Here is a 16,600-nt window from a genome sequence, read left to right on the forward strand (position 1 = left end):
TAAAATCTGTACAGATAATTTTAAATCACATGTTTGCCACATCCTTCCCACAAGCACAGATGTGATTGCTTGGAAAGATGTGAAGCACCAATATTTAAATGTAAACATTGTGACATTTGGCTCTTTGAATTGCTGAGAAATTGATAGAAATAACTGTTATTTATCAAAATGTGTAAATGGCAATAGGGCTGATGGAAGTTGAGAACCAGAGAGGGAGTTCCTGACTTTCCATGGAGCTTTCCATGGCTGGGGGGCTCCAGGAAGCACCTGTGTCCCATCCAAGCCTTGTGTTGTGTCCCTGTGTTGTGGGTGCACACCCACAGTGTCATCATGGGCAGCAGGTCCATAAAGGGGCTGTTGTCATCAGTCCCCTCTCATTTGGGGGCTGTGAGCAGAGTGTGGCAGTTTGTCCTTGTCACGTAAGGAGCGGGTGTTCTCTGACGTCCCTCTGGGGACAGGGAGTTTGCCAGCAATGCTGAACTCTGCTTTTGTGCAGGCCTCTGCCTACTCAGTCTCATTGAACAACTTCATGGTTGCAGATTTATGAATCTAGAGCTTGGGAGTGAGTGGTGTGATTGTGAGGGAGAGGCAGAAGGGACAGCCACCAAAGAAGCATCTCATACTTTGGGTTTTGTAACAGAGTTGTGATTCTTTTTAATAAGTAATTTTGTCAGAATTAAGTGCTTACTAAATTGTGTGTATGTGTGAGATTGATGCTTGCAAATGGAGTTCTGCTGCTTCTCACCACCAACATGCTGGAAACTTGAGAAACTGGTGGAGGAGCTCAAATTTGTGTTTGTTTTCCTCAGGCAAAATACATCTCTCAGTGCATCGACGAGATCAAGCAGGAGCTGAAGCAGGACAACATCGCGGTGAAGGCAAACGCAGTCTGCAAGCTGACCTATGTAAGTGCCCTGATGGTCCCATGGAACTGCATTCTGTCCTTCCCTGCTGGTTTGGAGCCTGCCCTGGCTCTGGGTGCCTGCTCTGCCTCCCTGCTCTGAGTGCAGCCTGTGGGGACATCACTGCCCCAGCTCTGACATCAGAGGCTGCAGTTCCTGCTCTGTTTGGTACAACTGGATTTAATTGTGATGGGGCAGGAAATGAATCTCATTTAAAACAAGCAAGTTAAAATAAATTGTTTTTAGCTGGATTGGTTCTTATGACATAGTGACATGAGCACTTGAAACTGGGTTCGTTTCTCTTTGCTCAGTCCTTGGCTGACAAGAAGACAAATTTTGGTAAAGATTTCTTTTTGTGGCTCTGTTATGGTTTTTATTAAAAGAAAATAGAGAAGAAAACCATTCACACCAGTGCTTATATAACTGCCTATCATAGAATCATAGAATGATTTGGATTTGAAGAGACCTTAAAACTCCTCCTCCTGCCATGGCAGGGACACCTCCCACTGTCCCAGGCTGCTCCCAGCCCTGCCCAGCCTGGCCTTGGGCACTGCCAGGGATGCAGGGGCAGCCCCAGCTGCTCTGGGCAGCCTGGAACTGGTGCAAACTGTTGAAAACTGGTGATGTCTTCTACTTACTGTGGGTGGGGCAGTGCTGAGTGGTTCATTGCTCATAAACCTGTGATGCCTACAGTATCATTTTCAGACTCCTGTTGCATCAACCATTTTGGGACATGTCTTGACCTATTTCCTTGAGTCTCTTATTTGAGAAGTTTATCTTGGCTTCTCTGCTCACAGTTACAGATGCTGGGCTATGACATCAGTTGGGCTGCTTTCAACATTATTGAAGTTATGAGTGCTTCCAAGTTTACATTCAAGGTGAGTTCTCTGTAAATGCAGCTGGCCTTTACCTTTTGTGAAAAGCCAGCGTATTTTTATGTGAAGACCACCTGAGATTCTTAGTACCAGGCATTTTTTATTCTGTAATAGCATTATAATTTTTCATGAAAGATTTATTTTCTGTTCTGTTGCAGACCTTTTTCACCAAACAGGGTGGAATGTTGCTTCCTAAGAAATTATTCCCTAGTGGGGCTTTATACCTGAAACTCAGGAGTCAACACAAACAAAATAATTGTAGTAGACAATCCTACCTTATTTCTGCACTTTGTGGTCACTGAACTGTGTTGTAACAAAATAGAGAAGGTGGAGGTGGTTTTATTTATCCCTAAGACAGATAAATTATCAGTAGAACATTACTTGTCTGAACTTTCTCTTTTTTGATATAAACCCCCATTTCTAGGGGAGCCCTCTGATGCCTCTTGTGTTATACAAACCTACTCATTCACCTGTTTAATATTGCTTATAAAACCTACTCTCACCTGTTTAATATTGCTTATAAAGCCACCAGTTGTTTTCAAGTTGAACATTGTGTAAATTGATTTAAGAACAAGCCTTGTTTTCCTCCCTGCCTTTTCCCAGCGCATTGGTTACCTGGCTGCCTCCCAGTGCTTTCATGAAGGGACTGATGTCATTATGCTGACAACTAATCAGATCAGAAAGGTAAATGTTCAGTTCTTCATTGCTTCTTGCACTCTCTCCCTACTTGTACTCTCACATCTGTTCTGAGTGTTTCTCCATGAGGAATACAGAGGTGTTTCAGTAGAATTCTCCATTTGCAGTCTCCTGTCATTCCACAAGCAGAGGGATTAATGAGACACTCAGGACTGTGCACATCCCTCCCTGTGCTGTCTCATACCAGCTCTGTTTGTTCAGCACTGAGAATGGGGACAGAAATAACTTTGCTGCTCTCTAGGCAGTGCTTATAAGAATGTAAAAGGCAGGAAAAATGTCCCCATTCCTGAAGTAAAATGAGCAGTGGTTCAGGAGTGACATGGCTCCACAGCACTTCTACTTGGGAGGGATATTTTTGTCTGCAATTCCACATCAGACTTTGACTTCTCTGGTAGAATTGGGTCTAAAAATGGTGAAGAGAGTATGGAAAGTTTTGTTCTGCATTCATGTACCCACATGTGCATTCATTTTCATAGAGCTTGATCACTTGGAGTTACTGGTTTGCAGCACAGTTTTCCCATTCTTGAAGTTACAGATATTATTTTAAGCTCTTGACTTTCATTTTTTAAGTATCACTGCTTTAAAACTTGAATGATCCAGTACAAGATCTGCCTACATTTTTACCATTTTTACAAAGAACCAAAATGTGTTTTCCTTGCTTAAAAAAGAGCAGTGGGATGTTACCCTGTATCTTCCTAAAGAACCAGTGCTTTTCCTTTTATCTTTTGAACTATTTTGTGCTGAATGGGAATATCTATTGTCTTTATGGACTCTTTATTTTACTGAATTTCAGTCACTGGTTACTTGCACTTTGTGCCCAAGTTTTTATGTAAAAGATAAAAATCTTTGTATTTTCATGTTTCATTGATCCATCAACTTCAGATTTGAAGGATTTATCAGTTCTAAAAATACATTGGAGCCAGGATGAATTGCAGTTTTTTGCTCCTTAAGAAGTAAATTGCATTATTCTTAAAGCAGACTCTAATTTCCCACCACCTGCAGCAGGTTTTTAAATGAGATGTAAATGGCACAGAACCCCAAAGGCCTGACTATGTTTAGCTCTCCTGAAGCAGCTTCAGTATCCATGTGAATGTGGGCTCTGAATTCAGCAGTCCATGTGGGAATGCTCTGTGCAGCTGCATGTTGGTGTTTCCTGATACACAATTTATAGTCTGTACTTGAACATACCCATAAATTCATTTTACTATGGGTGACTTAAGCTTAGAAAGACCTGAAAGACTAAGGAGGGCTGGGTAGGATACTGACTCCAAATAGATCCAAGGGAACCTGACCAATAAATGTGTTCCACACACAGAAATTGTGTCCTGTCTTGGTGGACTGGGAGTTGTGGTGCTGCCAGCAGCTTGGGAGAAGAAGAATCTCATTTCCCTGCTAGATTGAGGTGGAACACCACTCACCAAGAGTGCTTGTTCCCAGTGAAATTCACACTTGGAATTGGACTTAGCAGGCTTAGTGTTTAATACCAGCTTTTTAGGACTTTAAATATGTTTGTGATTCTGTAATGAGTGTTTAAAACCTATTTCCATTCCCAAAACACCACCAAGGCATGATCTCTCTGATTACTTTTATTGCAGTCATCCATCTCTTGTTTAATTTTGGTTCTTTGTACTCATTATTAAACCCCAGGCTGGCTGCAGTTTAGCAGGTGTTAGTAGTTGATATATAAATATTCCCATGAAGAAGAAGCTCTGCTTCATTTATGTTGATTATATAAAACTACTCTGAGGAAGTTGTTTCTTGACATTCTGTGTGATCTTAAATTTTTGAGCGTGTTTCTCTTTTTTCAGGATCTGAGTAGCCCTAACCAGTATGATACTGGAGTTGCACTGACTGGCTTGTCCTGTTTTGTTACTCCAGATCTTGCCAGGGACTTGGCAAATGACATCATGACATTGGTGAGTTCATAAGGTTGAAATAACTTTACTTTATAATTATATAGAATGTGAAGTTATTCAAATCTGGTAAATATCTTAAATTTACAACTGCTACATGTGAAACCTGCTGCTTCATTCTTGTGGGGGTTCTGGGGAGCTTTTACAGATCTTACTTAGATCAAGAGGATCACTTTGAAATCCATCCATTGGTTTTGGTGATAAACAACAATATTTTGCTCTTGCCTCAAAGCTGAGTGTTCAAAAAGCAGTTTGAGTCTCCCAGGAAGAGCTTTGGTGACAGCACAGGAGCTCTGGAAACACAGATGTGCTCAGAGCCTGACTGCAGTTGTTTCCTTCACAGATGTCTCACACAAAGCCTTACATCAGGAAGAAGGCAGTGTTAATCATGTACAAAGTTTTTTTGAAGTACCCAGAGTCCCTCCGTCCTGCATTTCCTCGCCTTAAAGAGAAACTTGAAGATCCAGACCCTGGTGAGTGGATTTTAGTGAATTCCTTCTGCTCTCACACATGGAGGTCCATGTGCTTGTAGAGTTTGTGGAGAGAAGAATTCATTCAAAATGCTGTAATCATCTTTTGGGCACTGCCTCCCCTGTTTGAGCATAGGAGAGATTTGATGGGTGTTGCCATATTAAAAATATGTTCTTTAAAATGTCCATTTCTTCAACCCCAAAGCTACTGAAAATGTATCAGTGGGTTAAACCTTAATGGACAAAGCAGCCTCAAGTTTCCTGATTTGTTGCTTACTGAACGTAGCTATTGAAAATGTTTCAGTTGATTTCAGGGTTTGGGGTTCTGGTTTTGTTACTACTTGTGGCTTTTTTAGCAAGCTGCAGCTGTTGACTTGCAGTGGACACACTTGAAATGATATAACATTCCTTAGTGTATTTTTAATTTATTTGAGTCCAGACTGCTCTTTGGACCCCTCAGGACTGTGTCAGTGCAGGTCAGCAGCAGCACAGGAAATCTGCAATTGCTCAGTATGAAATTCACAATTTTGCTCAGTCTTTAGGAGGTGCTGCTGTTCCCTCACTGCACTTGTTTTAGGAATTCCGTGTGTGGTGTGTATCTGATCTCCACTTGATTTGTATCTGCAATTACAGAGAGAAATTTAATTGCATTTCCCAACTGTTTTATTGTGGGCATGGATTATTTCTCTTCCAGGGACAATGTTATTAAAGAAAGCAAAATCCCTCACCTGCAGAGAGAGGAAGAAATTGCCTGTTGAGCTTTGTGGAGTGAAGGATTTCTCTCTGCTAGGACACCCAGCCTGTCTAGACTAAAACATTCCAAACTGACAACTCAGGGGCTGAGCAATGAGAAGGGAGTGAACATGTCCAGTCAGATTGCTTAAGGAATTATTTTTGTTTTGTATTTAAACATTTGTAAAGAATACATATCAGAGAAATCAGGAGTGATTGGAAACTTTCTGGTGGCTGATTCTGTTGTCTGTGTCTCACAGCCAGCTCTCTACAGTCCAGGGCAGGGATGTGGCAGTGTGCTTGGGAAAAAGCACACAGGGATGTGGCAGTGGGCTTGGGAAAAAGCACACAGGGATGTGGCAGTGTGCTTGGGAAAAAGCACACAGGGATGTGGCAGTGTGCTTGGGAAAAAGCACACAGGGATGTGGCAGTGGGCTTGGGAAAAAGCACACAGGGATGTGGAAGTGTGCTTGGGAAAAAGCACACAGGGATGTGGCAGTGGGCTTGGGAAAAAGCACACAGGGATGTGGCAGTGGGCTTGGGGAAAAGCACACAGGGATGTGGCAGTGGGCTTGGGGAAAAGCACACAGGGATGTGGCAGTGTGCTTGGGGAAAAACACACAGGGATATGGCAGGGTGCTTGGGAAAAAACACACAGGGATGTGGCAGGGTGCTTGGGAAAAAACACACAGGGATGTGCAGGGTGCTTGGGAAAAAACACACAGGGATGTGCAGGGTGCTTGGGAAAAAGCACACAGGGATGTGCAGGGTGCTTGGGAAAAAGCACACAGGGATGTGCAGGGTGCTTGGGAAAAAACACACAGGGATGTGCGGGGTGCTTGGGAAAAAGCACACAGGGATGTGGCAGGGTGCTGTTTTTTCTCATGCTGGACCAAAGCAGATACCTGGCTTGCTGCTGTATTAGAAAATAGCCAGAATTAAATAAAACCCTTTCTCAGTTTGCTTTTACATCCCTGTATTTACTGCCTCAGGCTTGGGAATGAGGCCAAACCATTGGACACACAGGTCTGACGCTTCAGCTGCTTTTGCTGTGGGGGTTCTGCACCAGAAAGTTCAATTGCAATGAAGGCATTGATGAGATTTGTGCTGTCCCTCCTGTTCTGCCCAGGTGTGCAGTCTGCTGCAGTCAATGTGATTTGTGAGCTGGCTCGACGCAATCCCAAGAATTACCTTTCCCTCGCCCCCCTCTTCTTCAAGCTGATGACGTCGTCAACCAATAATTGGGTTCTCATTAAAATTATAAAACTGGCAAGTATTCTGCTTTTTGTTTACAGGATTAGAGTTCTCATTAAATTACTTTGGGTGTGAAAATGGATTTCTTGCTGGGAGGCATAGTTACCGTTCAATCTGAATAAAAAGAAACCAGGAATATCTTTTAATGTTTGTGAATGTAACCAAAGAGAAAAATCTGTTAATATAGCTTGGTTTAAATACAGTGAGCTGTAATTTACATAATGTGTTGAAGCTGTTGAAAAGCAGCTATTAACTCACTTTTCTTCTCATTGGATAGTTTGGTGCTCTTACTCCATTAGAACCAAGACTGGGAAAGAAACTGATTGAGCCCCTGACCAACCTCATCCACAGGTTTGTGTGACAGATCCTGCCTTGTTCAGTCAGGACTGGGGCAGGCCTGGTGGCTGGGTCAGTAGCTGGGGTGAGGATGCATGCTATAATTTTTTTATTGACTTTTGGTACATTGGTTTCAAGTATCAAAAGATATTCTTAGATAAGGGTTGTTTCTGGAAAACCTGAGTGGGGTAAAATACCTTAAAGGAAAATCTCTGGGTGTCTGACTGTCAGCATGAATTCCCCCAATGAATAGATGAAAATTGGAGCAATTTGCTTTCCTTTCACTGCATTTCAAGCCAGAGATGACTGTGAAGGATGTGTAAAAAGGCTCAGCTGTGTATTTGCCTTTCCTATTTGCCTCACACATTTGATTCCTGACTTTTAGGAGTGCCTTACCCACCAAAGCAGCGTGACAAGGAATATATTAAAGCCCTTTCTCATGCATTTGGCAGCTCAGATGTGTTTTGAAAGAGGTTCTTACAATATATATGTTCTAAATGTAGATTAAATAAAGTTGAAGTTATTTCCTTGGCCCTTGTGTGTTGCTGGTTTGTAGTGGTTCTAATTCTGAACTGAAATCAGGAAATAGATGCCTTGGGGGAATACATGGATTCTCCCTGTTATGAAGAGGAAGTGTGATCTTATGCAGGAGTTGTTAAGTGAAAAAGTTGATTTCTTTCATGTGAGAGAGCAAGGTTTTAGCAGATATCTGTGTAGCCTTGAGAGCAGCTCCAGCCAGAGGATTTCTGTCCAACCTCATATTCCTTTAAGGCAGGCTCAGAACAGACTAGCAGGTACCTCCAGGAAGTTGTCAGCACTAACAAATAGGTACAACCCACCAGAAAAAGCAGGAAGATGGACAATCCCAGCTCCCACATCAGTAATTCTGAGTTGTGGGGACTGAATCCTCTTTGGCTTGGTCTCCATTCAGTCATTTTGGGTCTCATAATGAGTCACAGCACCCTGAGCTGTCCCACCAAGTGCCCAGGGAGCAGAAGTGGTGGTTTTGGTTCCCAGCATCCCAAGCTGACCCTCAGGGCATCACTGTGCCACTGGAGCTGTTCTCCTTCCCTGTGTCCCTGTGCTTGGAACCTGCTCCTTTGGGGCTTGGCAGGTTCCTGGTTCCCTCTTGTGAGATCAGCCTTTGCAGGGACCTCTGCAGTCCTCAGAGCTGCTCTGTCTGTGTGTTCAGCTGGCACAAGCAGCCTTGAATTTGAGTTTTGGGGGAGATCAGGCCCTGGGAATGGGTTGATGATTTCCAGGGATGGGAAGTGTGTTCCTGCATCCCAGTCCTCTGCTGCTGGGCCGTGACTCATTCGCTTGGAGAGAGACTTGAGCTTCTCCATCTGCCTTGTCAGGAGTTTTTGACCTTGGGCAGAGGATTTAATTTGATTCTTGGACAAGATTGCTTCAGTATTGTGTGACTGGTGCTGGAGTTTGAGTAGCCACTTCCTTCCATATTCCTTGTGTCACAGTGCTCTTACTTGCTGCTTTTCCAGGGAGATTTTTGAGTTTTTAAACATTTGTTTAAAAATTCCTCCCCCCAACAGTTTTTAAGTGAGAATCATTTCATCTGTTTGAAGGGATATGGAGCAGAATATTGACAATGTCTTGTGAAGTTCAAGGTGCTAACTAGCTCCAAGATAGTGCTGACAACTCTTCAAAATGTGCTGCTTTATTCCTTATTTAATATACCTGATTTCTGTTTCAGCACCTCAGCCATGTCTCTCCTATATGAATGTGTGAACACAGTAATAGCAGGTGAGAACTGAAACTTGGAACCTAGAAAAAAAAACGTGATGAACTTTGTTATCAACTGACACCATCTGTAAACCTTTTTTTCTTTAACATAATGTATTCTAAAATGCAATAAGTCTCCTGGCAAACTTTGTGTTACTGTGGGGCTGAAATCCTTTGTTGTCAGTGGGTGAGGCACAGTCACTACAGCTGTGTTGTGTTTGCTGAAAGCTGAGGGCAGGTACAGACAATGAGATTATTTATATGCCAGATCCTAAATGTTGCTACAACTACAAAATGTACCAGCAGCAATAGAATTAAAACAAGTGATGTCTCTTTGCCAAGTTCTCTTATGTGATGATGGATCAGACTTTTTGTTTTTTTAATTTTGCAACTTTGCAGTTTAAAAATGGGGTGTAATTCCTTAGAGGAGGCAGTTGGAATTACTGATTGGCAGTTTCAGTTTCTGGGGAAGGGAGATGAACTCCATAACTGGGAGGGTGAGAGAAAACAAAGGCAAAAAGGGATAACACAGTATTGCAGCTCAGGCTTGGCTGCAGTATCAGAGTGTGGAGCTCAGGGTTATTGACATGCACAGTTGGTCTGTCTGTCTCCTGTGGGTTCTTTGGATAATGGTGCAGAACTTTCTGTGCTGGGTCAGCTCAGAGAGGGAAGAGAGATCTGTCACTCACTGTTATTCCTTCAGGAAAATGAGGTGTCGTGATGGGAGGGAGAATAGCACAGAGGGGAATTCCATTGTGGGTGAGAGTGGCCTTCACTGAGATCCAGTGGGGTCATCCTGTGGGCAGAGGGGGAATTCACCCACCCAGGACACCTCAGGCATGGTGATGTCAAACTCAGAGCCAGCAAATGAGCCCTGAAGTGCTAGAGGAGCACCTGGCACCTCCCAGCTCTGCAGGTGACAGAGTCCAGCTCAGCTTCCCTGCAAGGCCAGAGGGCAGCACTGGCACCTGCTCAGGCACAGCTGTGCCAGCAGCAGTTTCCAGGGTGAGCCCACCTTTTCTGCAGTGGGGCTGTGGGCTGCCAGAGCTCTCAAGTGTCCCATGTAATCAACAATGGCTGGCTTGATTAAAGCTCCAATCTAATCACATTAAACTCCAGGATCCATTGCTGCATCCCATTGCATTAGGAAAGTGCACAATTAAAAATTCAGCTGTACAGTAGCTGCTGACATATTAATAGCCTTGACTGCTATGTGATGTCAGTGAAATAAACCCTAGTAAGAGCAAAAAAGAGCAGCTTTGACCTGGCTGGTGCAGCTTTTTCCACCTTTACACTTTTTTCCCTGCCCTCTTATTATTACTGTTATGGTATATGAAACTGTAAGTTCATGTCACAACCTTCTCTCCTTCCTCCAGACCCCCCAAAAGTCCAGACCAACAGACAAACAATAATCTAGCACCTTTCCCTGAGAGCTGAGCTGGGTGTGGGCTGTTGGGTGGTGTTGTTGCAGTCACTCCCAGCACAGAAATTCTGACTGGAATTTGTGCTTCTGTTTCAGTTCTGATCTCTCTGTCCTCGGGGATGCCCAACCACAGCGCCAGCATCCAGGTGGGACCCTGGGTTTGGGACTTGTTCTGCTCTGCTGGGGGATCCCAAGGGCCAGGGAAAATGGGATTGTGTTCCTCTGCCAGAAGTTACAGCAGTAACTCCCTTCACTGTACAATCCTGCAGATTGAAGCATTCCCTATATAAATTTTCCTACTTAATTCACTCTAAAATGCAGAGTTTGAGAGTTTTCCCAACTCTTTATTTTTTTCCTGCTATCAATACAGTCATACAGATGGTCCTTGTGTTTGGAAGTCTGTTAATGCAACAAAACCCTCTCACCTAGAGACCTCAGGTCTTGGTCAGATACTTCCTTGTGTATTGAGTAAACTTCATGAAGACTTACTTTAATTAAAGACCTGTAAAAAACACAGTGTGGTCTTTTTTTTCCAGCTTTGTGTGCAGAAGTTGAGGATATTGATAGAAGATTCTGACCAGAACTGTAAGTATGGTGCTTTCTTCATGGAGCTGTTGGCCCCCAAGCACTGGGGAGATGCTGCAGCAGCCACAGAGGGGTTGTAGTGCCTGGTGTGCTGTAAACAGTTGCTGGGGCGTTTAATATGGAAATAATTTTTGATGGTGAGCACTTCTTTATAATAATATTTTTAAAAACAAATGACAGCAATTATTACTGCTGTTTGTGGTCTTGTAAATCTAAACCAGTTCTTTCCATGCTCTGGGATTTCTGTTTTTATAGACTGGCTGCTTGGAAAGCAGTGACAGCTATTTTCAGCAGAGTGAGCATAAGAGTAAAATGCAAGAGTGTTGACTGACTTTAGTGACTGCAAAGAATACTGGGAAGTTTTTAACTTTAAGATATCATGCTCAGCCCAAAACAGTGTTTCTATATTTGGAAAGAAGTTTTATTTTGTCTTTCACAGTGAAGTACCTGGGCCTGTTAGCTATGTCCAAAATCCTGAAAACACACCCCAAGTCAGTTCAGTCTCACAAGGATCTCATTCTCCAATGTTTGGATGACAAAGATGAGTCCATCCGACTCAGAGCTTTAGATCTCCTCTATGGCATGGTATGTTCCTACTTTTATTTCCTCAGCAGCCCCACTGACCCTTTAGGAAAATAATGATTATGGAAAACATGCAACTTTGTCTGCCCACTCCACAGCAGACTATTGCTAACAACTCCTGTATCTTTTCTGGCAGTCCTTTACTAGTCCTACTTAGGACAAGTAAAATATCTGGCTCAGCATGAGGGTTTTAAAAATTCTGATTCAGACTGGATGGAGTTTATCAGTTCAGGCCCTGTTGAAAATCACCCATTTTGAAATCAATTCCATTGGATGTTAATAATTCCTAAATTTGTTTCCTTTATAAGCAAAAATGTTTTAAACTCTTAAACTTGCTAATCTGGCAGTAGAAGAGTCACTTTCTCTTGGATTTCTGTATTGCTGATAGTAATTCTGATCCTCAGCTCTCCCACAGCAAGGTCCTCACAGAATCAGCTGGGTTGGAAAAAACCTTGGAGATTATCAAATCCAACTTATGATCTAACACCATTTGTCAGCCAGGCCATGGCACTAAGTGCCACATCCAGTCTTTTCTTAAACACCTTGTAAAAAGCTGGCTCTTCTTTAACAAAAATATTGAACTGTATTAAACAGGTTCATTTTTGGATTGGGGCCCACAAAGATGGTTCTGGTTTCTTGTTAACATGATATGGGTCCAGCAAAGATCCAGCAGCTGCTTTACTGGAACTGGAAGGACTTGGCTGTGTAGGAAAGTGGTTGAACCCTTCACCACCTCTTTAACAGGTCTCCAAGAAGAACTTGATGGAGATTGTGAAGAAACTGATGATTCACGTGGATAAAGCCGAAGGGACGACGTACCGAGATGAGCTGCTCACCAAAATCATTGACATCTGCAGCCAGTCCAATTACCAGTACATCACCAACTTTGAATGGTCAGTGCTGCCAGCTTGGGGCTCATCACAAAGACAGTGCAGGGTTGTGTTGGGAAGGATGAAAGTTTGACAAGAAAGTCTCACAGATATGTATGTTTAGCAGAAAGATTTTTAAATGTGGAGTCTGATGAAGGAATAGAGTTGGAAGCAAGTTTTGATATAGAAGAAAAGAGTTGCTGAGCCAGTCTTACTGGATAACCAAGAAGGCAAAGGGTGTGTTAGTTAGAAGGGGTATTTATGGCTTAGAGCAAAGGATAAACCCACCTGAAACAAGATCTTTTTACCAAGCAAAAAGATAGCACAGGCAAACAAGTCAGCAAAGTTGCAAGTAGAAAAAAGGTCTCAGAATTTTCCACTGCAAGAAAACTGAAAAACAACTTCTAGCTTAAACTGTAATGTACTGACTTTTATTGATTGGAGAACAGTAACATGAATATGGTAATGATAGTAGTTATGATAGGCTATAGATAATAGTTAAGGTATAGATTGGTTCTACTGTATTAAGATGCCCAGCACAGAAAAGCATATAAATGCTTTTTACATGGCATTGTAAAACCAAAGCATCTCCAGGCCTGCCTGTAGCTGGAGCTGCCACTGTAGGCACAGCTCTGTCACCCACCACCCTGGACTGCTGGAATGTCTTAGATACAATAAACTGCATTTTGGAGAGCAGCCTGGAGTCCCACATCCCTCATTTAGGCTCTCAAGTGGCGCCCAACATGGGGCACCATTAGTAAGAGGGACTGGTAAGAGCCTGAATGAGGGATGAGGGTCTCCAGGCCTGCCTGCAGCTGGAGCTCACAGCTGTAGGCACAGCTCTGTCACCCATGATCCTGGACTGCTGGAACCTCTTGGATACAATAAATGCATTTTGGAGAGCTGCCTGGAGTCCCACATGCCTCATTTAGGCTCTCAAGTGGCGCTCAACGTGCAGCACCATTAGTAAGAGCCTGAATGTGGGATGAGGGTCTCCAGGCCTGCCTGCAGCTGGAGCTCCTGTGGCAGCTGTGGGCACAGGCTCTGTTGCCTATCACCCTGGCCTGCTGTAACTCTTGGATACAATAAACTGCATTTTGGAGAGCTGCCTGGAGTCCCACACCCCTCATTTAGGCTCTTACAGGGTTGTGCTCTGATGCCCAGCCATCCCTTTGCCATAGGTACATAAGCATCCTGGTGGAGCTGACCCGGCTGGAGGGCACGAGGCACGGGCACCTGATCGCGGCGCAGATGTTGGACGTGGCCATCAGAGTGAAGGCCATCCGCAAGTTCGCGGTGTCGCAGATGGCCATGCTGCTGGACAACGCCCACCTCATCGCCAGCAACACCCAGAGGAACGGCATCTGCGAGGTGCTCTATGCTGCTGCCTGGATCTGTGGGGAGTTCTCTGAGTAAGTGCAGGCACAGCCTGCTGTGCTCCAAGGGGCAGCTTCTAGGCAAAGCTTTTGGTCACTGAAATGTGGTTTTGAGAGAGGGTTTAGAGTATGTACCCTAATGCCACCAAAGGAGTTGTTTTTATCTTGTTCCCTCACACTATCGACTGCTCAGCTCTTTCTAGACAAGACATTTTTAACTATCTGATCATTTTTCCAGTCTGTCCAGCCTTGCCCACTCATGCAGGAAGCTATAGTAGTACATCATAGAATCCTAGAATATCCTGAGTCAGAAGGGATCCACAGGGGTCATTGAGTTTAACCCCTGTCCCTGCACAGGCACCCCAAGAACCCCACCCTGAGCAGCCCTGGGAGCTCCTGGAGCTCTGGCAGCCTTGGCACCATTCCCTGGGGAGCCTGGGCAGTGCCCAGCAGCCTCGGGGGGCAGAACCTTGCCCTGAGCTCCATGCCAAGGCCCGGCCCAGCTCCAGCCCTTGCTGGGCTCCTGTCCCTGTCCCAGAGCAGAGCTCAGCCCCTGCCCCTGTGCCTGCCCTGGGCAGGAGCTGCAGCCCCCAGGAGCCTCCCCTCAGTCTCCTGGGCTCCAGCTGAATGAGCCAAGTGCCCTCAGCTGCTCCTCAGCCCTTCCCCAGCTCCGTGTCCCTCCTTTGGGCACTCTCCAACAGCTTTGGATCCTTCTGGTATTGTAGGTATAACCTCTTAGATCTTGAGACGTTGAAGGAACTCCTTAATCATGAACATGTTTGAATTAGTTCTTTCTCTCCTCCCTATTTTGCCCTTGTTAAAAGGTTTTTGCAGGGCCCCATTTTCCTGGAAATTAAAAGTTGTCATCTTTTTGCTCAAAATTTTTCGGTGCCCACAGTAGTACAGTTTTTGCTGTTCTTGTACCAGTATATTTTTTTAGCTTCAACAGATGTTTTTTGTCTCTTGCTTGTGCAGATGTAGCTGTTACCCAGCTTTTATTCTGGTAGATTGGACAGGTGTGGTAGTGGAGTCTCCTCTTACCAGCTAATTTGGTGTCTCCTTCTAATTGCCACTCTGAACACTGGCTCCAGTTTAAATTCACACTGTAGGTGTGATATTGGGGGAAAGCTGGTACAGCTCAGATCTTTGTTTTCTTAAAAAAAAAAAAAAGTTGTACAAATAAAAGGGCAGCTGAAGAAGTAAGGAAATACTCTTTTTTTTTTTTCTTTTTTTTTTTAGGGTTATCACATTTTTACTTAGAAACTACTTTAGCTTTCAGTTTGTAATAGTCCAGTAACTTTTTGTGCATCTTCCATTTAGTTGTGAGCAGATAAGAGCATGAGATCTGTTTAAACAAAGTGCTGTGATCTAGATTCCTTTGTGCATTAAGCACTGCCTGTTGGATTTTATTTTTGCTTACCTTTCATCTGTGTATCCTGTCCTTACAGACACCTGGAGGAAGCAAACCAAACCCTGGAAGCAATGTTGAGGCCCAAAGTTACGACCCTGCCAGGCCACATCCAGGCTGTTTACGTGCAGAACATGGTGAAGCTCTATGCATCCATCCTGCAGCAGAAGGAGCAGGCTGGGGAAAAGGAGGCAGCCCAGGAAATTACACAGCTGATGATCGAACGCCTGCCTCAGTTTGTGCAGAGCGCAGATCTGGAGGTTCAGGAGAGGGTAAGAGAATGAAATGACTTTGGGATTTATCATGGCAAGCCTTGGAGCAGGTCTCTGGTTCTCTGTGGCTGTGCACATTTTCTGTAAGTTCTTATCAGCGACAAAGCCCTGATCTCATTGCAGTTGATGCCATCCTGAAGGCTGCCAGCAAGATCTTCACTCAAAACAATTTAATTTTAAAATTATTCAGGCACTTAAGGGCACAAAAAGCACCCAGCTAAAAGAGAAGCTTAATATGGATTTTTTACATTTGCTCTAAATCTGCAGTTTAGGCTGCTTCTCTTAAGTCCCTTCATGAACACCTTCTGTTGACTTCAGTCAATTTGTTTGGTTCAGCTTGTTAAATATTACTCTGAAACCACTTCTGTATTTGTTTTTAGGCTTCTTGCATCTTGCAGCTAATAAAATACATTCAGAAGCTACAAGCAAAAGAAGTTCCTGTAGCTGAGGAAGTGATAGCTCTGTTTGCTGGTGAGCTGAACCCTGTGGCTCCTAAAGCACAGAAGAAAGTCCCTGTTCCAGAGGGGTAAAGTTCCTTCTCTCTCCCAAACCTTTATTTAAACTTTGAATAATAAAGCAAAGTATATGAAGAGACACTGAAATATTCAGTGTACTGAGTCAAGCTGTTTGTTTGCTGCAATTCTTCCCAGCCTGGACCTTGATGCCTGGATCAATGAGCCTCCATCAGACAGTGAGTCTGAAGATGAAAAGCCCAAAACAATATTTCATGAGGAGGAACAAAGGCATTCCAGACACAGACAGCCAGAAATTGATGAAGAGGAGCTGGCCAGAGTGAGTGAATGTTAAAATGCTGTTCCCTACATAATTCAGTAGTAATCTAAGTGGTGCTGGAGCAGTGGGGCTGCTGTGGATTCTCCATAAAGCCAGGGAGCCCTTCTGCTCTCCCCAGCTCAGGAGAGCTGATCACTGATGGGAGCTGATGCTTATGGACCTGAGCAGCTTCTGTCAATGACTGTAACGTGATTGTGCTCAGCAGTGATCCCACCGTTCCTGCCTCTGACCTCTCTGCTTGCACAGAGAGAACCTGTTGTTCATGAATCTTCACTTCTTCCTCTCCTTGCAGAAATGAAAACAGCAACATTAAAATTATTGTCTGGGAAGGTTTTATCTCTAGTCTATAATAAAAAAGCAAAGGGTGTTCTAAGG

At 43.9% G+C, this 16,600-nt stretch overlaps 1 protein-coding gene across 4 annotated transcripts in view; it reads left to right on the forward strand.

Moving 5' to 3' along the window:
• The window catches only part of AP3D1 (adaptor related protein complex 3 subunit delta 1), a 44,333-nt gene that overhangs the window by 13,036 nt on the left and 14,697 nt on the right, over window positions 1–16,600 (forward strand). For all 4 annotated transcript variants that reach the window (XM_071452110.1, XM_071452111.1, XM_071452108.1 and 1 more), the window contains exons 2-17: window positions 810–905; window positions 1,700–1,780; window positions 2,381–2,461; window positions 4,282–4,389; window positions 4,730–4,859; window positions 6,718–6,857; window positions 7,120–7,193; window positions 8,890–8,939; window positions 10,438–10,487; window positions 10,878–10,926; window positions 11,366–11,511; window positions 12,253–12,401; window positions 13,559–13,789; window positions 15,202–15,433; window positions 15,814–15,959; window positions 16,084–16,225. In XM_071452110.1, coding sequence (XP_071308211.1) covers window positions 810–905; window positions 1,700–1,780; window positions 2,381–2,461; window positions 4,282–4,389; window positions 4,730–4,859; window positions 6,718–6,857; window positions 7,120–7,193; window positions 8,890–8,939; window positions 10,438–10,487; window positions 10,878–10,926; window positions 11,366–11,511; window positions 12,253–12,401; window positions 13,559–13,789; window positions 15,202–15,433; window positions 15,814–15,959; window positions 16,084–16,225 — 1,905 coding nt within the window. The remainder of the gene's footprint in view (window positions 1–809; window positions 906–1,699; window positions 1,781–2,380; window positions 2,462–4,281; window positions 4,390–4,729; window positions 4,860–6,717; window positions 6,858–7,119; window positions 7,194–8,889; window positions 8,940–10,437; window positions 10,488–10,877; window positions 10,927–11,365; window positions 11,512–12,252; window positions 12,402–13,558; window positions 13,790–15,201; window positions 15,434–15,813; window positions 15,960–16,083; window positions 16,226–16,600) is intronic.

The sequence above is a fragment of the Agelaius tricolor genome, unplaced genomic scaffold (genome assembly GCF_023055355.1).
Source record: "Agelaius tricolor isolate 1412-34295 unplaced genomic scaffold, bAgeTri1.0.p SCAF_33, whole genome shotgun sequence".
NCBI lineage: Eukaryota > Metazoa > Chordata > Aves > Passeriformes > Icteridae > Agelaius > Agelaius tricolor.